Consider the following 26,026-nt stretch of genomic DNA (forward strand, 5'->3'; position numbering starts at 1 on the left):
GTAACACTTACCAAGTATGGTGAAAAGTCTGATGTGGAAGGAGGCTCAAGTGATTATCTAAAATAAGGGTTTGATGCTAAATGCAGACTATGCCCAATGTCAGAAATGAGCAAGAGCTTGCTGTATTGAAGAATATTCACCTCATTTAAAGAACTGAAGTAATCAGCTGTCAGCGTTGCCCAGTACCACTGAGGCGAAGGCGTTCAACAAGCACTGAGGGCTTTCAGAGTCTATGTGCTTTCCCCGTCCACACTGCTGCTGTGTCCTTCCTGCCTATACTATCCCTCCTTTCTTCCTTTCCTTGAGAAAACTTCCTTCCCCCCACTTTTCTGAATCAATACCCGACACACGCGGTCTTGTTTGCTTCAAAGAGAGGCTCTGACGGCCAAGCAACCACTGCATGTTTTTAAAAAGAGCTGGTCCTTCCTCTTTCCACTGTTGGAATACTGCAGTCTTTTCAGAGGTCTGGCCCCTCCCTGATTTTCTGCACAGAAACATCCTGTAGGTCCACTTCAGGTAGGGAGTTTGAGGTACTCCCTAGATCCCTGGATGCCATGAAATCTGTACCACATACTGCTGGATTCATCATCTCTCAGCCTCCTCCATAAGGAAAAGGGATTGAGACAATAGAAGCATTTTCCAAAGTGGGTTCTGTAAAGTATCAGTCCTTCCCCAAAGAGGTTTTCAAACAAGTTTAGGAAATAATTAAATACCCTCCTTTGGAGAATCACAATGCACAAAAGCATCTTAAAGGCTTTGGAGTCTTGAAGGAAATTCTTTTAATCAAGCATTCCCCAAACTTATTTGACCACAAAATCCTTTTTTTCTATTATACTTATTCACATCCTGATTAATTAGCATTATGGAATGAACTTGAAAATGCTGCATGAGAGGCACGTTAAGGCCCAGTAGAGTGTAAATGTTTTAGAACTCTGAATAAAATCCAACACTTGATACCTACGAAACACAAAGACAGATTTCTATAAACCATCCATGATAATCAGTCTTAATACAACACACACCAGAAAGTTCACCAATTAGTAGCTACATTACTTAGGAATCTAAGAGTTTTATATCTCAATTTCTTCCTATAGAGGCAACTCAATTAGTGAAATACTATACCCAGATCTACTCTTTCTGTGTATTAGACACAATGCTACTGAAGACAACCTTAATTTAGGAAGAACTGCAGAGGGAGTTCTAGAGCAATGGAATAGAAATTAATTACCAGTAATCACAGAAAGAGACACATTCCAGAGCCAAGAGGCCGAACAGTGAATATCTACATCCACTTTTTTTCTTGGCTGTCCTGGGTTTTCGTTGCTACACAGGGGCTTTCTCTAGTTGCAGCGAGCAGGGACAGCTCTTTAGCTGTGGTGTGCAGAGAGTGACTTCTCCTGTTGCAGAGCATGGGCTCCACAGCACATGTTATCAGCAGCTGAGGCTCCCAGGCTCTAGAGCAGAGGCTCCACAGTTGTGGTGCTTGGGCTTAGCTGCTCCGCAGTATGTGGGATCTTCCCAGACCAGGGATCGACCCCGTGTCTCCTGCTTTGGCAGGCGGATTCTTCAACACTGAGCCAAGAGGGAAGCCCTCTACATCAACTTCTCTCCCCGGGTTAATCAGCACATCTGGGCAATGTCCCTAGAGATGAAAGGAGCCTTTGTTAACGTGGACGGAAAGGCACCACACGCTGTTCTGGAAGGCTAGTGGAGGATTTCACAGTACTTTCCCACCTGGTTCTAGGAGCTCTTCACTAATTCCATTGTCATCCCTTACCTAACAAGAGTCATTTCTCCCATGCTCAGGAATCTCCTGCCCCAGCGTTACAATCCCTCCTTCTACCTCTGTCAATGAGTCACAGTGCGAGGTGCATTCTTACATCCAGTCACCAAGTGGTCATAAACAATACATCACATCCTCTGCCCTGGAAGTTTCTTCAGATAGTATAAATCATTAGCTTTCTCTGTGAGAAAGGCTCCCCAAATCTGGTATAATCAAAAAAGTAACTCCCAACTTACAAGATACCCCATAAGATTTCACATTAAAGGGAATGTTAAAGTAACTTTAAAATAAGATCTATAAAAGGCAAAGTTTACCAGGTGATGAAGGGTGAAGGGTGAGGAGGCAGTGGGAAGTGATATGTCAAAAACATTCTAAACTAGTTGCATAATGTCAAGGCTGAGGTAAGCTATACCTTTGACCCACCTGTTCTTTTATTATATCTAAGATTGTGTTGGTTTCAACAACTTACACGACGTATATTTCCACTCTTCTAACTCTCAACATACTAGCTTTCAAAGGCAGATAAAATGTTCGTGTTAGCTTATCAAGTAAAAAAGCCACAGTGCACAGGGCATATCCATGAACAGGTTTATAAGGAACAACCCAAGTGAGCAGATCCAGCAACTAACTGCCCCTCTCAGGTTAAGAAGAAAAATAGCCTCCTCCTCTATACTTGGTAGGAATTGTTATAAAAAACTTATTTTAAAAACTGCCAAGAAATATGTGGTAGCAATCTGACATAAATGCGTTCAGATCTTAGATAGTCTTTAAGATGCATGTAGCACAAAAGAGAGCAGCTGAGGAAGGTGAAGAAAATACAAATGCTCTGGGTCTTCCATAAGGTAAGATGTTCAAGCAGCGCATACTGAAAGAAGCATACACAGGTAAAATATGACCTTTCCTTTAAGATTTGAAGTTTGTTACAGTAAAACCGCACAATTAAGTATCATGATTAAAAAAAATGCAAAGTATAATGTGAATCTTAAGCTTTTGTTATTTTTACTAAACTCCAGGTTTAGACTGCTCATCAAAAAAGCACAGAAAATGAATATTTCACCACTGACTGTTAATAATATCTGTAACTAATAGGAACCTCTTAGGCCATTTGTTGTTTAGCTTGGCAGGGGGCGGCATCCTTTTTCACTATGAGAATTAAGGTTATAAAAAAGTTACAAAGACCACCCCCACGATAGCAGTTGGACTCTTCATCATCTCATATTTGAAAAAAACTTACCTGAGAATCAATTTGAGGACTCTTTGGATCAAGCTGTTGCCTACCTTCTGGACTCTGAAGCCCACAAGATGGACTCCAAGTTTAGTTTAAAACCGTCACACAAATCCAGAACCAGAAGTACACAGTATACAGTATTACCACTGCTTATTTGACACATGGAATAAGGGCTCCTGATCATGGAGTTGGCTTCCCTGGTAGTTCAGTTGGTAAAGAAACCACCTGCAATGCAGGAGACCCTGGTTCGATTCCTGGGTCGGGAAGATCCGCTGGAGAAGGGATAGCCTACCCACTCCAGTATTCTTGGGCTTCCCTTGTCACTCAGCTGGTAAAAAAATCCGCCTACAATGCGGGAGACCCGGGATCAATTCCTGGGTTGGGAAGAGCCCCGGGAGAAGGAAAAGGCTACACACTCCAGTATTCTGGCCTGGAGAATTCCATGGACTGTGTAGTCCATGGGGTCGCAAAGAGTCAGACGTGACTGAGAGACTTTCACTTTCACTTTTCGATACATGATAAAAGAGTCTCACTTCAAGAGGGATAATCCCTGCGACCAGTAAAATGGCTTGAGAAGCAGAGTATCAGCAGTGAAATTATTCTTATTAATAAATCGCCTACTGCCATAACCTGCTTTACTAATAAGCACAGTTCCTGGCTCATGGCAGGCACTCACATCTGCAGATGAAAGAACCCTTGACCAACCTTAGGCAGGTTACCCCGCTACTCTACAGACTTTAACCTTTCTATGTATAAAAGCAGGCTTTCTCTGACAATTTTCTCAAATTAAGTCTTCGGATTGATCAAGGCACTTTGAAACTCTGACATCAAGGACAGGAAAAAAAAAAGATGCTTCCATTTCATGCAGAAAGTCACACAGAGAGGGGAAGTTATATGTCGTGATCCCCATGTTGAAGCTCATCAGACTTTCATCTTAGATTAAATATCACTTTATCAGGAAGGAGTCCCCTAACCACCAACCCACTGCCCAGAGGATATTATGTCCCCTGAGTTAATAACTCTCCTTAAAAACTTTATTTTCCCTTTGCAGTCACAGCACAACAATCATTAAATAATGACTCTACTGCTCTTTGTTAAATGTTTGTCTCCCTCTCTAGACTTCAGACATTCTGAAGGTGAGGTCATGTGGGCTTCGCTGATTGACTTCCAGATTCTAGCACCGAGAAGTATCTGGCATATAGGTGTTTAGAAAACATGTGTTCAGTGAACGTTTGAGAACAAAAAGCCAGCCAATGGTGCCCTTCAAGATACTCAAATAATAAAAGCTTAGAAATCAAGAAAGGGAACATTAGGTCATCAAAAGCTAATGTTCAGAACATTACTCTGTTCTCAACATGAAACTGAGAAAAGTTTTTCCTTAGCAGTCACAGCGATAAAAGAAGTAAATGGATCATAGCATATCTATGTGCCATTTTATAGCTTTCAAAACACTTTCATCACATGTGTGGTCTCATGACTGAAAATCTCCATAGAGTTCCTACTGAAATTGTTTGTGGTTTAACATGTTTTAAAGAGTTGTGACAGGTATATAACCCATTTACCCTGAAGGTTTTTATAAATGACTTACGGACTGCCTGGGAATTTTGGTTTTTTAGTGTTCACTGCAGTAATATTCCCTCTACAAAACAGCTGGGACAAAGTCTTTACTTCTTTTCTTTTTTTAAGTTTCAGAGCACTGAAATAAATACTGATTCCAAATAAAATCTTCAAGCATTGTAGAAAATAGCAGCTCTATTTTCTCAAAGGACAAAGAAAGGCGATCTGAGTGCTTTGTTAAAAGCCAAAGGGACTTCCCAGCCATGGCTGGTAAATTGAACCGCACCTTTAAGGTTCCAAAGTAAACTTCGAAAACATTTTCAGAGGTTTATAACCTTCAGAATTCTGTGAAGATGAGAGCAAATGAGAGATCTTCATTTAAATAAGAAACTCCAATGCTCTTCGATGATTAAAAAAAATTTTTTTAAACAGAAAAGACCAGAGAGTGGACCAGAATCTTGGCAAAGGATATAGGAATGGCAGTACTGCAATTCCTAAAAGCCTACGAGGGAGCAGAAGTGAGACAGGACTCATAGGGGTTCCTATTATCTGTATTCTTTCTTAATTGTTATTGTTGTTTAGTTGCTAAGTCGTATCCAACTCTTTTGTGACCCCGTAGCCCACCAGGCTTCTCTGTCCATGGAATTCTCCAGACAAGAATACTGCAGTGGGTTGCCATTTCCTTCTCCAGGGATCTTCCCAACCCAGGAATCAAACTTGCATCTCCTAAATTGGCAAGTGGATTCTTTATCACTGAGCCACCAGGGAAGTCCATTCTTTCTTAATAATTTGATTTAAAACAATTTCTTTGTTTTAGAGATCATAAACACCTCATATTGTAACTCAACCAGCTAAAATCTAATCCTATATGATTCTTGGATTCCAAAGGAGGACAGGTTAAAGCCAATAAAAGTTTTAATTCAAAGCCCTGAAATAAAGTGAGCAAAGTACTTGTTTTAAGAAAGATCCTGTTCCACCTTTCTCAGGAGTGTGTTTGGAAATCCAGGTTTGTAATAACATAGTATCTTTACCTCTATCAAATTTTATGAATGTCAAAGTGTTTGATACACAATATCTAATCTGATTAACACAATAATCTTATGAAACAGGCAGGGGAAGACTTTTATAGATGAAGACCATGAGGTTCCAAGAGGTTAAGTTTCTTGACCCATGATCATAACTTGGAAAATGGGAGCACCAGAGTTGTAACAGTTTCTGTTCCCTAAACCCTTTCTATTGCTAAAGAACTATACTATTCTGACCCCTTTCAAGCTGCTATTCATTCTTTATCCCCCACCAAAACAAGAAATAAAATGGCAGTAAGACAGTACTCCATACTGCGTAAAGAGTGAATGGTATATAAAGAGGATAAAATATTTCCCTCAAAATAATGGTCATATCCCCACTATGTCTCCATATGGTTTTAGGTCTTAGAGATCTTACAAAATTATGATTTCCTATTGTTGGTCTCATATCAAGCTTCTACAGAAAGCACAACTTTGCATAAGAAAAAACTGCAACTAAACATGCTCTCCTCTTATGAAAGATCAGGGACCTTCCTGACAAGCATTAGAATCACTGAATCCAAGTTGCTCCATAGTGCAGGCTGTGGTTAGGGCTGAAAAGCTGGATAAAACTCCAAGCACCATCTTTTCTGTTTAGTAGGGTGGGGATAATAGAATGAAGGCTCAAGATGAAAGAAGTGCTGTTAACTACTGAATATGTGTGAGGGGAGGGCTGCTTTTCCTTTTTTCCCCTTTATGAGTGACTCAGTTTTTTGAAGGGGAGAAAGTCCAATTCTTTATATAAAATTATCATGTATATCTGTGAATTCTAAAGTTTAATAGGAAAAAATCCACATTAACTTCAACTTTTAAAATCTGTTTTCTTATCTATAATGTACACTGTGCTGTTTCCTTTGCAAAACATCAAGGTTAAAGCAGAAAAGCCTATCAAATAACCTCCACAGAATGCAAGGGTCAATGCTGCACCGGCCCATACATAGGTCTAACTCTGATCTTTGGCAGCAAACATATTTTATTCTTGGGCTTCCCTGGTGACTCAGTCGGTAAAGAATCTGCCTGAAATGTGGGAGACCTAAGTTCGATCCCTGGGTTGGGAAGTTCCCCTAGAGAAGAGAACAGCTGCCCACTCTAGTATTCTGGCTTGGAGAATTCCATGGACAGAGGAGCCTGGCAGGCTACACTCCGTGGGGTCGCAAAGAGTCAAGACACGACTGAGCGACTTTCACTTCACTTCACTTTATTCTATAAAAACAGCCTTGTTCTTTTAAGGCACTGATTGTCAACCTAGGATACATAATAGAATGGGTTTTTAAAAATACAGGTGCCCCAATTCTGCTCCAGACAGACTGGTGAAATCAGAATCTCTTTAGTGTAAGGTAGGGACTGGCTGGTTCTAGGGGTCAGCAGGAGTTGAAAATCATTGCTATCAGTTTCAAAGACCAGATATGATACCATTTTCATATCTTCCTATGGAAGAAATATTCACAGTCCAAAGATAGTCACGATGGTTAGAAACACCAGAACTGTATAGGTTGAATGAGTGTATTACTTGGATATAAACAGACATTCTTAAGATAATCACAAATGCTACACTTAGTAAATATTAACCATCAAAAGAAAAAAAGGAGAAAACAAAATTTTAAAGATGAAAAAACTCAGAAAAACGGCATATAATCACAAACATATAACTATGTAATACTCACTTAAATATAGCTTACGCATTAAGTCATATTCAAAAATTTCTCTTCCACTGAACAGCAGCTAATCTTGTAAAATATTTGAGTTTTAGAATTTTCCCATAGATATAAGTAAGAAAAAGCAAATAAAGAAACCAGAAGTATAAGACATCCTATTACACAGGTATACGAAATCAGTTCAAAGGGGAGTTTCCACTGCTCAGAGGACAAAGCACTTCTCAGAAACATTACTGCAATCATATTGCTCATTTCTTACTCAACACAGTACTGCTGAAAAGGATGTTGCTATGTTCCCACCTTAACTGCTTTATGTGTTGTTCCTGTGATAGCCGGAGCCAACAAAGTTAAGTTTGGCTTCTGGAAAAAAACGAAATGCCAAGCTGCTTTATTTTTAAACTTGCTCTAAAACTCTTCCCTATTATCTGATTCTATGAATTTTGCAATAGCTACATATTAGTTACAGCTGGACAATGAGTAACCAAACCTGGTCTAAATCATATGCTTAAACAAATGTAACAATAGAAACAAGTTCTATGCAGTTTTTAGTTTTTTATAAGAAACTACTCACATTCAAAGGGGGCTGACTAATAAAATCTGAGACCAAAAAAATGCAAGGAAACCTAAACTGTAATATCCTAATTAAATCTAGGTGACCTATTTAGGAAAATAGTTAAGTTTCCTATTCTATGAACTTCCTGATTAAGAAGAGATTAATAGCTACCACAGAAAGGATAAGAAAATATTAAAGGTTAGAGAAGAATTTTGATTTTGCGTTTCTAAGTCAGTCACTTGTAACCAAATATAACCAGGTGAGTGGTGTAAACTTACATGGTTTATTGTAGATTGCACAGCCTTTAAATAATGGTTTAGTTCCCGATCCATCATTGCAAATTCAACCATTGCCTTATCCATGCTGTATTCACTACTCACTTCAGCTGAAAAATAAAAGGGAAATAAATTATTGTTTTTCACTTAAAATGCCGTATCTGGGAAAAGCTGTACCAACATAATTATTAGTCAATGGTCTATGTAAATGATCTTGCAAGAGTATTACATCTTTTAAAATGTCTTCAATATACACCTGGTTCATCCAAAATTTGAAGAAGATGGCCAACAGAAAAAGGCTCGAAGGTGGAAATGTAGACTCAGACACACGAGCCTCAGGCTATGCCACCTACCTGGACGGTCTGAAATCAACCACTACACTTTTCTCAGCCTCAGCTCCATCATCCATTAAAGCAGCCCAGTTATACATCTGCACATGAACCTCAGTATCGTTAAAGATCAAATAAGGAAGATTTTTCACTTCTAGTAATGGTAGGCTGGGTTATGCAGACCAATCCTCCTACTGAAGACAACTAAAATGACTGGGTAAAACAGGAAAAAAAGAGATCTCCTTAAAAACAAAAGTCACAAGATAGTAGAAAAACCAGGGCCAAGTCAGAAGTAGAACACAGGACACCAAAGTTGCATACATTCCCCTAGTAACTTGGAGGTCCCACTCCTCAGAATAAAGATGAACTAGAGTAACAAGCCCACCCTGCTCCTCCAGGCTGTAGGGAGGTTGGCCTCGGCCACTGAGCAGAACAGAGGGCAGAGAAAGAGAAAGAACAAACATGTCTCTGAAAAACTGTAACAACAAGCCACAGCAGAAATAGATCCCAAAATGTTTCAGGTATCGGTCAGAGCACGAAACAACCATGCTTACTGTATTTAAAAATTAAAAAACCCTCAGGGGACAAGAGGGTTACAAAAAGTGACTAGTAGACTAGAAAAGTGAGATAATATTAAAAGTGCTTAAAAGAAAAATTTTCCCCAAGCTCTAGACACATAATTTAACAGATCAGGAAAAGATAGAGAACACAGGATAATAAAAAATGTTAGCATTTAAAAACCTGAAAGAAATGCAAATAAAACTGGTGTCCTTAAATCACATTTGGGGATGCACACACTCAAAGACTCTTCATTCAAATACCCTAACTCAGGCCAATGTCAGTATTCCTTGTCTCCCCTGAAGAACAACTGTCCAGCTCAAAGTTATAAAATAATGTAAAACCCACTTACATTTGGCTTTTAAGAAATTATTTCCTAGACTTCTAAATTATGCTTCAGTTTTACAACAGTCAATAATAAACACATTCCTTAAAATATCTCCTGGGTTAACATGCTTTTAGTAGAGTATCTCTTGGCTTGTAACACCCAGACTTCACAGAATATATGTATACCTCTATGTAAGTTTTTGTTTTCCTTTTTGAGGATTGGGAAGGAGCAGGGTTTATATAAGAAAAAAATTGTATTCACATTCACAAAATTAAATACAAATTTTAAACAAAATGGTATAAGAGAAAGGTCTCAAGTCATATACCAAATAAAATTCGTAAGACTATTCAAAAATGTCCAAACATCAATGAAAGAGACATGCTGCTTAGCCGTTGCTGGTACCAGCGTGTCTCTATTGCCATAATATGGCAACTGTTTGTTAAAAATCATATTAATTGCTTGATGATCAGAAAGAGAATTTTAAACAATCTATATCCTAATGATGATGGGTTGTGACTTAACGTAAGTATTTTACTGTATATTCATTTCAGCAAATTGGTTAGGAGTTTGGAATTGACCTATAATTTAGGGTTTTTTTAGTTAATTTTTTTTTTAGTTTTTTCTCATTTAAAATAATGAAAACTATGAAAAAAGAAAATCTTTTTAAAAAGCGAGAAGTAGGCCCCTGGTTTCACACAAGCTTTATCTAATTAAAGGAAATAATGGTGCAGGTTTTTTTTTGTTTGTTTTCTTAAAGAAATCAGTGTATTTTATGTGTAATGGATTCTTATTTTGGGACCACTGAAAACAATGGGTAAACCTGGTAACCTGAGCAAAGACTAAGAGCATAAACTGCTTTCTAAAAAATTCAATAATTAATGGAAACTTCAACCTAAATAGAAACTCTCTAAAGGATGTATCAGGGGCAAATATAAGAAATAAAAATCTGTCAGGGGCTTAAAGTAGCAGGAATTGATATAACGTTGGAAACCTTCCTCTGGAATTGAGTTAATTTTTGAAAGCACTTAGAAATGTGCTTTTGACATTCAAGTTTGCAAAGTAAGCAGGATGATGCTCTTATTATCAAGGGCCCATGGATAATAGTAAGACTTGAATTAGATAACAATTTAAAATACAAGGCCAAGGAGACCGTCCCTGCAAAGGAGAACCTAAGCGATGATGGCTGGGCCAGGATTTGATGGCATGAAGCCTAGGGGAAGCATCTAAGGAGGCCAACTGGGCACACGCAGCCTCCACTAAGGCTCAAGAATGTTGGGACAAGCTAACAAACCTAAGTGATAAATAGTGCAGCCCGAGGCAACAAAGAGAAAACACCAGAAAAGAGCAGGAAGCTACTCCTGAAAAGAACTGAGAACCATGCCACACCTGGAAGTGATGCTCAGTCAGATAACTTCAGCCTTAAGTCAGTGTTTTGACCTGCTGGAGAAAAGGGCTTGGAGAGACCAGAGACAGCAGATAAGAACTAGAAGAGACTCCCACAACGGCATCTGGAAGGGAGGCCATGAGAAACATCCATATCAAGCAGCTGTTAACCCCGCATTTCCCTTATTATTACAATAATAACCGCTTTTTTATTTGTGTTCATGCTTCAGAAATACCAGGCAAAGAAAGGTATACGGAATGTGTCTTGTTCTACTAAAGAACTGAGGTGGGGAAAGAGCATAGTGTTGTATGAAAAAGGCTAAATAAAGCCCCGAAGAACTCAGGAGGAAAAGAGGGATAAACACACGATGGAGTGGGCTGTTGACTAAAACGTCGCTGGGGAATGGAGAAGGGCAGAGGGACCAAGTAGCTAGAGGCCCCTTGATTCTTTATTCCACGGTCCATAATCCCGCTATCCAAATTCTCCCACTCTTATGGGGACAGCCCTTCCTAAAAACCCACACCAACCAAATCTAACCCACCCTTCAAGGGCTGAGATCAAGCCTTGCCTACTTTTAAACTCTACCAGCCTAGAAGGATCTCATTTAATTTATCTTAACAACTGTACTTGATACTTTGGCACTTTGAACCATAAGCAATCTTGTTTTCCTACATGAATTTGTCTCATTTTTCCAAATAGATTTTAATCCATTTGAGGGTACAAACAATGCCTTAGTGTTCTTGGGATCCAACAAAGAAATATAACAATATTCTTATACAACCATCATATAATAAATTTGAAAATTAAATTTTCACCAAACTAAAAATTGTCCTGCCCTGATAGTCAAGTGAATTCAAATGTAAAGAAAATATGTAATATAAATGTATTTGCCTATTCTATTTTCATTGCGATTTTTCCATAGGAAAAAGACTGGCCCCAAAGCAGGGTGGGGAGCAGGGGCATTACAAAAATGATGTTAAAATTCACTGAATGACATAGCTCAGAGAGGAAAATATTACTGTACCACAAGCCTGGAAAGTAACTGCAATGATAAAAATATATGTAATAATAATAGCTGTAGCTAATAATTAGTAAGCACTTATATTATGAGCCAAGATGCACTCAGCACACTGTGTTTATATTAAACCTCACAGCAACATTAAGAGAAAGGTAGTTTTACCTCCACTTTATATGAGAAAAGTGAAGCACCATGCAGTTGAAGTAATAACTCATTCAAGGACACCTGGCAGTGAAAGGCAGTCAGGCCTCAGCACGCAGACCTTCCAGCTGCAAAGTATGTATACTAGCCTCCCTGAGCTAAGAGGTGCTTCAACATGAGAAGAACCAAGTGCCTCTAACCTCTCCATGAATATCTAGGGAACAAATCCTGGGGGTGAGGGAACTGGGGAGAAAGTCATGGCCCCCAGCTAGCTTCATCGCAGCTCCGGGTGGCCTGTTCCAAGTAGGACACTGGCCAAGGTCACTCAAATGTGACTGAGCCTGGTCGAGGAAAAGTGTTCCCAAACTCCTCGGAAGGGGAAATCGGTAACAAAGGGAAAATGATCTTCCCCTTACGAAGTTTTAACACTGGTAAAGAGAGTGATCTTTCCCATCAGCAAGGCTAATTGGAAGGGCTTTATAAAAGCAACCAACTCACCGACTGAATGCTCAGAGAGTAACTAAGTCAGCTCTTCTAGCAGCTGCTAAGTCCACGGGAACCAGGCCAAGAGCACCAGCAGCAACAGAGCAGGAAGCGGAAGCCACGCCAGGGCAGCAGCAGAGAACTGTTTCAGGGGAGGGAAGGGCCTGGGAAGGCTTCACACGCAGACATGCTGCTGAGTGGAGCCCAGGGTCAAAACCATTTCTACTCCAAGCCTCTGATGGGGATTCCCTGCTGGCTCAGATAGTAAAGCGTCTGCCTGCAATGTGGGAGACCTGAGTTCGATCCCTGGTCGGAAAGATCCCCTGGAGAAGGAAATCGCAACCCCCTCCAATACTCTTGCCACCATCTTCCCTAGCCAAGCGGGGGTCTGGGAGTCTAGCATTTCTTAGATGTGCCACTGAAAGAGCATTAGTGTATTAAAATCAACTCTTGCTTGTGTTAATCAAGTGAACCTAAGCAATACACTTGAACATTCATTTACAAGCCAATAAATAGCTGGGAAGGCTTCCTGGAGACTTGGTGAGCCCCGTGTAACACGTCTGGCACACAAATTAAGAAACTGCTCCAAGAAATTACTTCAAAAACTAGCTGAAATATGTCCCCCTACCCCTGCCCCTGCAAATTAAGTCCAGAGGGCACAGATAATTATAACTGTTCCTGTCAGTACGCCAGTACAGTGGCTGGCCTCCTGCAAATCCACCTTGTTCATACCCCCGTGATCCGGCTCAGCACTATCCCAAACACTAAGGACTGCTAATAAGTACTATGGACTGCTAATAGAACTCGAAGAACTGACCAAGTGTTATGTAGACCAGGAAGGACCACAGAATGAAGCCCATTCTTTAAAGACAGTTTCTGTTTCATTTTGTTTTTTCCTGTTCATTGGTAAACCCTAGAAAAATAGTGACAATTGTTGAAGGAGGGCTTCTTTTCAGGCTGAAGTGCTCTGATATTTATCTAATGATTATCTGAATGGAGGCAGTTGCCCTGTATATGATTCCCCTAAAGTCACACAAACCTGTAATTATGCAATCTCGGCGGCTGCGCTAATCATTAGACACGTCACCTGTTACCCAGTGTCGGAATGCACTAACAGCAATATCATAACCATACTATTCTCCCTTGACGTGTCGGATAAGGCACTGAAGTTACATGTTACATAAAATACACTAAGCAGAAATGGGTGATGTAGTATTGCAATCAAATTCAACTTAAAATTTATGAGATTTCAATGAGAAGATGATGATGGCCGAGACAGGAACCAAGTATGAAAGCAAAATAACTGTATGAAAACTAGCAATCAATGAGGGTTGTCTCAAAAGTAAAAGACTGGGGCAAAATGAGGGAGAAGAGAGAGGTCTCAGGGAGAACAGGAAGGAAGGAGACCAACTGGCTATTTTTACAGATGTCAGCACACTCAGGTGAGAAAATTCCAGGTCCTCTGTGGCTAAACAATGTAGGTTGCAAGCCTTTAACAATATGGTAATTCTTGATGCGGCACAATATAGTCATGAGAGTTTATCCCGGGTGAGTTCCAAGATTGTCTGGGGTCTATTCCCACCTTATTCACTCCATATAATACCACTTTCTTGGCCACTGGTGAAAAAATAGGGATAGAGAAGATTCTCTGTCTTGGCTTCCCCAAGGCCAGCTGGGCATGGTCAACAGACTAGTCAAGATTTCCTTCCACACCAGTGACCAGTTCAGCAAGAATGGAAGGTGGAGTGATGCCGCTAAGAGATGAAGCTTCGTGACCAATTACTCTAAACAAGGGCCCTCCCAAGCCACAGCCGTCCTCAGTAGCAGCCTAAGAAACACCTTGGAGAAAAGTAACTTCTCTTCCCAGGGGCCTAGCCCCAAGGTTTGGGAAGCAGAGCTGAAAAAGGTCTGACAGCACACAGCACCCAGAGTCAAATAAGTTCCCTCGCTGTCCTTCAAGTCTTCAGTAGAACTGCCTTCAGTGATGCAGACATGAAAAAGCAGACTCCTGCCCTCCTCCGTCCCCTAGCACATCCATCCCAGCTCATCTCTAGGCCACCTTCCCATACCATCAGATATCTCTTCTATGATTCCAGCCCCAGGGTCCTGTTCCAGAATCCTCCCTAGTCTCCAGAACAGAACCAAATGCTTCACGCCTTCTTGGTCCAAAAGACCCCTTTACCTTTACAAAGACATGTGTGTGTGTGTGTGTGCGGGGGCGGGGTGTTTGGGAGGCACACCCTCAAGACAAATTTCACCTACTTAGCCCTTCCAGTGTTCTGCCCGTGATTCAACAGCACTTTTGCCCATGCTCAAGTTGTTTCCTGAAATTTTGTCCTAAACAAACAAATACTGCAGAATCAGGTATTTTTTTAATTCTACCAAGTCATGTATAGACATGTCTGAACAGGAACAAGACCAATTATACAGAGTTGATAAAATTCAACACCATGCATTTTATTAGTAAAATACCAAGACAAAGCAGCCATTCAGTGTTTTGCGGGGGTTGCTGACTCCAGATCAACATGAACCACACACTCAGAAGGATATGATAAACGTTTAGTGCCATACAGTACATGTGTCCATCTGGCAAGGAGGAAGGAAGGAAAGGAGGCAGAGAATGGCCTGATTTATGTTTTAAATTTCCTAGAACAGGTGGTACATATAGTAGTGAGATCTTACTTTCTGAAACAGGAAATAGGGAATAAATATTTCCTAATCTCTTCAAATTAAAACTTGATTCTTCCATTATTTTGTAAGCAAGAAATTTCTTCTTTTTGGATAAACTCAAATAAATGACAGTATAATCCAGACTGCCTCTTCCTCCCTCTGTGGGGGAAGAAAAAGCCCCTTCCTCTTTTAAAATACAGCTCCAGCTACCTCCAGCAACATATTAATATATGACACACACACCTACCTCTAGGAGTGGGGGTGTGTGTGTGTTGTTCCTGGCAGCCTAGTATTAAGCAATCATTATATATTCATCAAAAGTCGAATTTAATGACTTACTCACTGCTTGAGCAATATTTAATAGAAACTTGGTTACTTCTCACTGCACTGTACTTTAGTCACCATTATTCCTCCTCACAGATATTCCTGTGGTAAAATTAAAACGGAATCCACATTACATAACTGCCTCCCACCAGAAATTATAGTGAAGACTGTAACAGTTTATGACACCAACTGGTAAGCAACTGCTTCTTTCACAAGCTTAGGGAATATCGGGGAAATCTTTGTGAAATATTGACCTTTACAATCATCTTTACCCACCTATACAATTTTCTTATCATAGTAATACAGACGAGGGAAGTTGTATAATAGAGTAACTCAGAGAGACAATTCTGGAGTCAGTTTACATTCAAATCCAGGTTATGTTACTTGCTAGCTGTGCAGTCTTTGGCACATACTGAGTCTCAGTTTCCTCTTCTGTCTAATGGGTACAATAACAGAACCTAACTCATAAAGCTAATATGAGGACTATGTGGGAAAATGTAGCTAAACTGATCAGCACAGGGCCTGGCCCACAGTATGCACTCACAGAATACTATCTATCACTATAATAGTTACAGAATGGGTAACCACACTGCAAATGTAGTTAGTCTAAATGCTGAAAGCACTTTGCCTTGAGAACTGAAAAGTACCCAGTGAAGTCATCCCTTCCACTCTCTCAGCTGTTTTGGATATCATGAGACCAAAGCACTAATACAAACCCACAAGACTACAATGTGCTAGAGAAGCTTTATCAACAATCCCCCATCCCCACACACCCACCCACTCACACACTACTGTCCAGAAAACTCACTCACCTAGCAAATGCTTAATAAGCAAATGCTTATTAAGCACTTACTACAAGCCAGGCAGAGGTGGATACACTCTGAAGCAAGCAGGAGTGGCTAACACTGCCCATGTCAGGGAGGAAAGGTTTAACAGGTAACGGGGTAAATGTGACTTGTGTCTGGAAGCGTTAGTGTGCACCAGATGTTCACCGGTTTGTGTAGAGGCTAAACAAATGCCCTCGGTCCTCTCCACCTCTATAGAGTTTAAGTGGTCACACAAAATCCCTGAGAATGAACAGAGGAGACATAGATTAACTCTTCACTGACCATGTGCCAGGCACTTTGAATACACTCCTCATCCTCTGTCACAACAGAGTAAATGAGATCTTGGTAAATACCATTTCAAGACAAGGAAACTGATGCGCACTCAGGCTAAATCATTTGTCCCAAGTCACACAGTTAGTAAACGGTAGAGTTAGGATCTGCCCTCAGGTCTGACTAAGAGCATGGAAGGCATGCGCAAAAGTGTCTGAACTATTATGCACAAATAAGTAAAACACACTTCATGCAAAAGTCATGGAATAATGAAAAATCGGTTCTCCGGTCTAAGAAATTCTCCTAAACATTACCTTCTTTTAAGAGTGAGAGAAAGTGAAAGAGAGGCTGACTTAAAGAATTCTCCAAAAAAAAAAAAGAATTCTCCAAAGCAATGGCGACCACCTTTCATTATATAGATAAATATTCCTTAGGATGTGTAGTTAGTATCTATAAACCACCATGATAAAGGTATAATTCAAAATATTGCTTGAAGTAAATTCCATGAAGAATAAAATTTAGAACTCAATCTCTGGATATAATCTTAGTCTTTACCAGTCAACAGAAGCACTATGAATCCCAGGCTACAGGCATTTTTCATTTTAAAACATATCCATAGACCTCTCTTGGCTAGCTATTGTAAGGCCCTTGATCTTTAAGGTCAAATCTGCCTTTTACACGATTGAGATCCTTTCCCTATGCCCTTCCTGTCCGTTTGTTCCTGTCTAATCCCCAGCAGACCGGAAAGAAACAGTTAATTCAAGGCAGTATGTAATATTCACAGCAGCATCCCAGCCAACATAGTTTCAGTGGCTACCATTTCTTGCTGGTTTTCAAGTCCTTGGCTGTGCCCAAGTTTTAGATAATAGTGTGGGGGCTGAAGAAGGCTCAGGAGGCTTAAAGAACAAAGCCTGGCTTTGACTTCTGGTTCAACATCAAAGCTCTCGCGTGAATTTATGGCAGCAAAGACAAAAGGAAGTGGGGCTTAAACCTCATGTGAACACTGAAAAAATTAAATGAAAACGTAGGTAAAGCACCCCACAGGACATCTTAAACACAGTGGACTCTAAGTAAACGGAGGTTACTTTACAGTTAACTTTTGTGCACTTTGCAATATTCCCCAAGTAAAATCTTCTATTTCACTTAAACCAGTATCTATTTGGGGGGAAAAAAAAATTTTTTTTTTAAATACAATGTGGCAAGAAAAAGACAAACTGTCCCATGAAAAACTCAGCAAACAGATACAAGCAGAAATTCTCTGAAAAGTTTATTCAAATGGCCTAGTATCTACTGAATTATGCATCGTTGGGTTATCTTCTGGCTTCCCTGGTAGCTCAGACGGTAAAGCGTCTGCTTGCAATGAGGGAGACCTGGGTTCGATCCCTGGGACAGGAAGATCCCCTGGAAAAGGAAATGGCAACCCACTCCAGTATTCTTGCCTGAAAGACCCAATGGACAGAGGAGCCTGGTAGGCTACAGTCCACGGGGTTGCAAAGAGTCAGACATGACTGAGCGACTTCTCCCTCTCTCTCTCTCTCTCTCTCTCTCTCTCTGTCTCTCTCTCTCTGGGTCATCTCACTTTTTCAAAGTAATAAAGTATACAGTTAAGAAATTAACTGAACATATGGTTGAAAAATTCAACCACTACAGTAACGTGGTGTCTCCAATCTCCAAATTCCCTCCTCAGAGGCAACCATTGTTATGAGGTTCTTGGGAATGTAATCCCATGGAAATATTTTATGTATAAGGTTGTGGATTCTTAAGAGAGGATGGATAAGGAGTCCTCTCTTAAAAGTGTCTATATATACTTACAGAAGCACTGAAAATACTTACAGAGGTAGAGAAACAAGAAATCTTATTATATGGCCAAACTTGTAGAAAAACAGCTCTCACAATGCCTCACAATGACAATTACGTCAATATTTTCTCTCTGCCCTAGTCTTCAGTAAATGTGCCTGAACACAAAGAACTATGAGTGGCTGCTTCAGTTTACTGTCAAAATATCCATTTTAAAATATGTAAAGGTAAACAAGAACATCTGGGAAAAGAACATGAATATTAAATACAAGGAAAGAGTGATGCTAAACAAAGAACACAATGTGTGTGTTAGGGGGAAATTTCCATTCACTCAGTGAACAAACACCTACCAAACACAGACCATGTGCCTGGCGCGGCGTTTGGTGCCCTGGAGAGAGCAATAAAGAAGGTAAACACCCTATATCTGCTCAAAGGATTCTTACAAATTTCTATTCTACACAGAAGTTTCTAAAAAGCCCTCATATGACGATGTGGCCTTGGCATTAGGTGAAAGCTTGTTTCTCCATCGAATGGCTCTAATTATTAGAATCATTCCAAAGAGAGCTGATTCAGCGCTGATTCTAGAACAATTCGAGGCAATGACAACCATAAATCTGAACTGCTCTTTCACACACATTAACTCATTGACACCTCATAACCTCCTTATGGAGGGAATTTACTCTCTGTTTTATATGGTTGAGGAAATTGAGGCTCAGAGAGGTTAAGTGATGCCGCTGAAGTCATGCCTCAGCGTCAGATGTAGAACTTGAGCCCTGGTCCTCAACTCCAGAGCTGCAGAAGAGCCACCTGCTGGGGCCACACAGAGTCAACTCTCCCAGATTACAGTCCTTCAAAGACAGGAAGACTACTGAAGGCGGCTGCTCAGTCTCTCCCACTCTGCAAGTCTTTGCTTCATCGGAATAAATAATTGAGCCTCAATTTCCTGCCTTCACGTACCCATGTTCCTTTTTAAAGATGGACTCCAGAATAAAAAAAAATTAATTACGACGACATGTTAACCAATTAAGACTATGATAATACTATTATTGGGTGCCACTGTGATCCTGGGTTGACTTTGTTAAAAAAAAAAAAAAAAAAAACAAACCTCAACAGGAACTGCTATTAAAGTAGACCTCTCCCTTCCTCTATTAGTACCGCTGAATTTTTCAATCTAATATTCAAAATGTAAGATTGTCAGATTTCATGTTTCTGAAACCTGGCATTCTATTTCATTCAGGAGATGGAGGTTTTTCTGAAATTTAAAATGTCATCTAAGTAACAGGTAGCCTCCCCTATCTTCTATGATCCATAAATCCAACCCCTCTTTCCTAGTATTTTTTCAAGAAGTTAAATGAAATAATAGTTAACATTTATTGAGCATTGTCTATGTCAGACATAATGGTAAGCAATTTACATGCATCATTTCATTCAACCCTTGCAATAACTGTGGAGAAGATACTGTCATTCCTCTTTTGATGGAAGAAAAAACTTAAAAAAAAAAAAAAAAAAAACAAAAAACGAGCTCAAGAGAGGTAAAGAACTTTGAGCCAACATCATATGAATAACAAACTACAAAGAGAAGATTCAAATCAGGGTTGATTAAGTAATAGAGTCCATTTTCCTAACTACCTCAATAATCATCAGCCTTTGGGCATAACCCATTTCCATGTCATAAGACTTTGTCTAATGTCTTCCTAAGATCTATGCCCATTAGATTAGAAACCATCCCTACCATACCAAGGCAGTCACTCTAGTCCAAAAAAAAAACAAAAAACAAAAAAAAACAAAACCCACAGGGGAGGGAGGAGTGGAGAAAAAACTAGAACGATAAAGAACAAAAACATCTAGTAAGTCCATAAAATGAGATGGCTACTCAAAATGAGGTTAATGAACAGCAACTACCTTAGACCAGCCTATAGCCATACTCACTTCAAATAAATTTAGACCAAGAAAAAAAAATACAAATGGGGTCAGCCTACTTTAAAATAGAAAGTTAATTAAGGAACACTTTAATTAAACAAAAATTAAGTCCACAAAAACTATAAATGTAAGTTTGAGGAGATAAGAAGTTATTAGATCATAAGTCCTATGGAGACAGGGACTATATTCTCTCTCATTTACCTATCAAGTGTTGGTCTAAATGATAAGTATTTTCTTCTGAGAAACAATTTCTTTATGAGTAGAAGGGACACCATTACAGAAGGAGGCAACAACTATATTCCATAATCCTAACTGTTGGAGGATAAATTCTATGCTAATTACTTTCAGAAAATAAAATATATTGGATTTCATAAAAACAACGGCAAATCAATCTGTTAAACTTCAATCACTGACAGCTCCAAAAAATAAGTCTATCATTAACTTACCATACACATTTTAATAACTGTACCAGCTAATCAGCATTTTCCCTTATGTCTTTAACTCTGAATAGTGCAAGATCCTGAAAAGATGTCTCTGAGATTTTATACCATGATTCCTATTTTTCTCACTACTTATCTCATCATTTCTAAGATTTCTTTTTTTCACTTCACTTTACCTGATTTACATCAGTAGTGACTCCGAATACTGTCTCTGTCTTGCCTTCTTTAAAAGCTTCTTTATCAAAGAAAGAATCATCTATAAACACTTAAACTGACTGGAAGTGTCTTAGAGAACTCTGCTGGATGAAGTAGACTACTTCTGTAATAGGAATTATCAGCCACTAATGTATTGGTTTCTGGATGACAACAACAGTGAACTGCAAAGTAAGAAATAAAGAACTATTAATATTAAATAAGTAACTAACTGGTTCTGGAACACTGCAGTAGTATTTATAAAATGGGAGGGCCCAATCAATCACATCACACACACAGGCACCCAGTCTCTGCACCGCAACAGAAATAAACGTTATATAAGACCTAACCCCTGAAGTCATCTTGACTTTTCCCTTTAGCATCCTCCACACTGAACTTCTGTATTGGGCTTCCCTGGAGGCTCAGCTGGTAAAGAATCTGCCTGCAATGCAAGAGACCCCAGGTTGATCCCTGGGTCAGGAAGATCCCCTGGAAAAGGGAATAGTAACCCACTCCTGTATTCTTGCCTGGAGAATTCCACGGACAGAGGAGCCTGCTGGGCTCCAGTCTGTGGGGTCACAAAGAGTTGCACATGATTGAGTGACTAACAGACACATTTAACTAGTTACCGAGTTCTATCAGTTCTGCCTGCTTAACTCAACTATTATCTCCTTCCCAGTTACAGCTGCCTTAATTTCAATCTTTCTTGTTTCTTTCTCATATTAGCAGTTTGCTTCCTTAATGACGTCCCTTTCCAAAATCTTTCCTGCTCTAATCCTCCTCCTGTGTTGTTACCAATTCTCCTTCTCAAGAGATGTTACTCTTGTTTATCAAAAGACTACCACAGTACTTCCACTTTTGGCCAAGATAGAATCATGAGAATATTTATTATTCTGCCTAAGACACTCCAAAAATTCAAAGTGAAAATAAATGAAAAGCTGTTTGCAAGACAACAGACATGGGCAAGGAGGAAGGAATGAAGGACAGTGACTGGAAACACATATGGTCCTATAACAGCCCATCTAACTATCATGAGGGAGTTTCCGGGCTGCAGGGCACACAAACCAATCAAAACAAACAAACAAAAATTTTCAGCAGACCTTTTGTAGAAATTGTATAGTTCTTCTGTGTATTCTTGCCACCTTTTCTTAATATCTTCTGATTCTGTTAGATTCATACCATTTCTGTCCTTTATTGTGCTCATCTTTGCATGAAATGTTCCCTTGAGATCTCTAGTCTTTCCCATTCTATTGTTTTCCTCTATTTCTTTGCATTGATCACTGAGGAAGGCTTTCTTATCTCCCCCTGCTATTCTTTGGAACTCTGCATTCAGATGAGTATCTTTCCTTCTCTCCTTCACCTTTAGCTTCTCTTCTTTTCTCAGCTATTTGTAAGGGCTCCTCAGGCAACCATTTTGCCTTTTTGCATTTCTTTTTCTTGGGGATGGCCTCTTAAACAATGTCATGAACCTCCGTCCACAGCTCTTCAGGCACTCTATCAGATCTAACCCTTGAATCTATTTGTTACTTCCACTGTATAATCATAAGTGATTTGATTTAAGTCATACCTGAATGGTCTAGTGGTTTTCCCTACTTTCTTCAATTTAAGTATGAATTTGGCAATAAGGAGGTTCATGATCTGAGCCATAGTCAGCTCCCGGTCTTGTTTTTGCTAACTGTATAGAGCTTCTCCATCTTCGGCTGCAAAGAATATAATCAATCTGATTTCAGTGTTGACCATCTGGTGATGTCCATGTGCAGTCTTCTCTTATGTTATTGTAAGAGGGTGTTTGCTATAACCAGTGCGATCTCTTGGCAAAACTCTTGTTAGCCTCTGCCTTGCTCATTTTATATACAGAACTATACAAAAAAGAGCTTAATAAACCAGATAACCACGATGGTGTGATCATTCACCTAGAGCCAGACATCCTGGAGTCCAAAGTCAAGGATGCAAAGTATCCAAAGGATGCAAAGGATGTAAAAGTCAAGGATGCTTAGGAAGCATCACTATGAACAAAGCAAGTGGAGGTGATGGAATTCCAGTTGAGCTGTTTCAAGTCCTAAAAGATGATGCTGTTAAAGTGCTGCACTCAGTATGCCAGCCAATTTGGAAAACTCAGCAGCAGCCAAGGACTGGAAAAGGTCAGTTTTCATTCCAATCCCAAAGAAAGGCAATGCCAGAGAATGCTCAAACTACCGTACAATTGCACTCATCTTAGACACTAGCAAAGTAATGCGCAAAATTCTCCAAGCAAGGCTTCAACAGTATGTGAAGTGAGAACTTCCAGATGTTCAAACTGGATTTAGAAAAGGCAGAGGAACCATAGATCAAATGGCCAACATCTGCTGGATCACAGAAAAAGCAAGAGAGTCCCAGAAAAACATCTACTTCTGCTTTATTGATTGTGTCAAAGCCTTTGACTGTGTGGATCATGACAAACTGTGGAAAATTCTTCAAGAGATGGGAATACCAGACCACCTTACCTGCCTCCTAAGAAATCTGTATGCAGGTCAAGAAGCAACAGTTAGAACCAGACACGGAACAACGGACTGGTTCCAAATCAGGAAAGAAGTACATCAAGACTATATATTCTCACCCTGCTTATTTAACTTATATGAGGAGTACATCATGTGAAATGCCAGGCTGGATGAAGCACAAGCTGGAATCAAGATTGCGGCAAGAAATAGCAATAACCTCAGATATGCAAATGACACCACCCTTACGGCAGAAAGCGAAGAGGAACTGAAGAGTCTCTTGATGAAAGTTAAAGAGGAGAGTGAAAAAGCTGGTTTAAAACTCAACATTCAAAAAACTAAGATCCTGGCATCCGGTCCGATCACTTCATGGCAAATAGATGGGGAAACAGTGGAAACAGTGACAGACTATTTTCTTGAGCTCCAAAAATCACTGCAGATGATGACTGCAGCCATGAAATTAAAAGATGCTTGCTCTGGAAGAAAAGCTATGACCAACCTAGACAGCATATTAAAAAGCAGAGATATTACTTTCCCAACAAAGGTCCATCTAGTTAAAGCTATGGTTTTTCCAGTAGTCTTGTGTGGATGTGAGTGTTGGAGCATCAAGAAAGCTGAGTGCCAAAGAATTGATGCTTTTGAACTGTGGTGTTGGAGAAGACTCTTGAGAGTCCCTTGGACTGCAAGGATATCGAACCAGCTCATCCTAAAGGAAATCAGTACTGAATATTCATTGGAAGCACTGATGATGAAGCTGAATCCTTTCGCCACCTGATGTGAACTGACTTACTGGAAAAGACCCTGATGCTGGGAAAGACTGAAGGCAGGGGGAAAAGGGGACAACAGAGGAAGAGATAGTTGGATGGCATCACCGACTTGATGGACATCAGTTTGAGCATGCTCTGGGAGTTGGTGATGGACAGGGAAGCCTGGTGTGCTGCAGTCCATGGGGTTGCAAAGAGTCAGACATGACTGAATGACTGAACTGAACTGACCTTTTGTAGAAATTGACAAACTGATTCTAAAATTCATATGGAAATACAAAGGACCTAGAACAGCTGAAAGAACTGTGAAAATGACAAAGATGGAGGACTGACACTACCCAATCTCAAGACTTGTAATAAAGATTTAGTAATCTGGATAGCATGGTATTGGGATAAAGACAGACCAAAAGAACAAAATAGAGACAAGAAGTAACAATACACAACATTTATGGACAACTGATCAGACAAAGAAGACAAATGGAGAAAGGATAGTCATTTCAACAAGTGATGCTGGGACAACTGTCTATCACATGCAAAATGAAAAAAACAAAACCTTTGATGTACACCTCCTACCTTGCACCACACACAAAAATTTAATCAGAATGGATTGCAGACTTAAATGTAAAACAAAACCATAAACCTTCTAGAAAAAATTAGACAGAAAATTTTTGTGAACTTGGGTTAGACAAAGATTTCTTGGATACAAAACCAAAAGCACAATCCATAAAGAAGCAAATGGATAAGCTGGAGTCATCAAAATGTACAACTTCTGCTCTTGCAATAATGCTAGGAGAGCAGATGGGGAGAAGATATTCACAAATCATATATCTGATAAAGAACTGTACTCAGAATATAAAAAGAACTCTCAAAACAAACAAAGAAAAACAGCACCAAACAACTGGAAACGATATTTGAATAGACACTTCAGGAGAGGTATGACTTCCCTAATAACTCAGTTAGTAAAGAATCTGCCTGCAGTGCAGGAGACCCCAGTTTGATTCCTGGTAATGTAGTTGTCTGAAAATTAGGAATGATCTGCTGGAGAAGGGATAGGCTACCCACTCCAGTATTCTTGGGCTTCCCTTGTGGCTCAGCTGGTAAAGAATCCACCTGCAACGCAGGAGATCTGGGTTCGATCCCTGGTTGGGAAGATCCCCTGGAGAAGGGAAAGGCTACCCACTCCAGTAGGTAGAATTCCAGTAGGTCGGGAGAATTAAATGGACTGTATAGTCCATGGGGTTGCAAAGAGTTGGACACAACTAAGCAACTTTCACTTTCACGAGAGGTGCACGCCAAAAAAGCACATGAAAAGGTACTTGACAGTATTGGTCATCCAGGAAATGCAAATTAAAACACTGTTGATGGCACAGTGGATAAGAATACACCTGCCAATGCAGAGGACATGGGTTCGATCTCTGGTCCAGGAAGATCCCACATGGCTCAGAGCAACGAAGCCCATGTGCCACAACTATTGAGTCCTCTTGCTGAAAGGGCCCAAGAGTAACAACTACTGAGAGCCCATGTGCCTAGAGCCCATTCTCCACAAGAGAAGCCACTGCAATGAGAAGTCCCCACTCTCTGCAACTAGAGAAAGCCCGAGCAAAGCAACAAAGACCCAGTGTACCCCAAAATAAATAAATTTAAATATTCCCTTAATGTACTCCACACACGAATTCCTAATTTTCAGACAACTACATTACCAAAAAAGTACATTTAACCATATAATTTAAACCACATTTAATATAATTTAATTTTATCATAGTGACTCAGATGGGACTTCACAACATTTTAATGTCTCTCACTGTCATCATTATGGTTTTACTAGTAAAGTATGGAAACATGAATCAACAGAAATCTTTTATGTAACAGATACCAAAGAAACCAGCTTTTAGTCTATAATTACCTCACCAGAATATGATTGCTTTTCATTATAAATCGTTTTCTCGAACTCAGTGTTCTCAAAGTGTGGTTGCCTGACAAGCAGCATCAGCA

The 26,026-nt window shown here is 39.8% G+C and overlaps 1 protein-coding gene across 3 annotated transcripts in view; it reads right to left on the reverse strand.

Annotated features, from left to right (window-relative positions):
* NSMCE2 (NSE2 (MMS21) homolog, SMC5-SMC6 complex SUMO ligase) overlaps positions 1-26,026 on the reverse strand; it is a 232,104-nt gene that overhangs the window by 179,855 nt on the left and 26,223 nt on the right. For 2 of the 3 annotated variants that reach the window (XM_061123215.1, XM_061123216.1), the window contains exon 3: positions 8,119-8,225. In XM_061123215.1, coding sequence (XP_060979198.1) covers positions 8,119-8,225 — 107 coding nt within the window. Of the gene's footprint in view, positions 1-8,118; positions 8,226-12,371; positions 12,455-26,026 lie in introns of those variants that run through there. The other variant, XM_061123217.1, reaches the window with a different exon arrangement.

This window comes from Dama dama, chromosome 21 (genome assembly GCF_033118175.1).
Source record: "Dama dama isolate Ldn47 chromosome 21, ASM3311817v1, whole genome shotgun sequence".
NCBI lineage: Eukaryota > Metazoa > Chordata > Mammalia > Artiodactyla > Cervidae > Dama > Dama dama.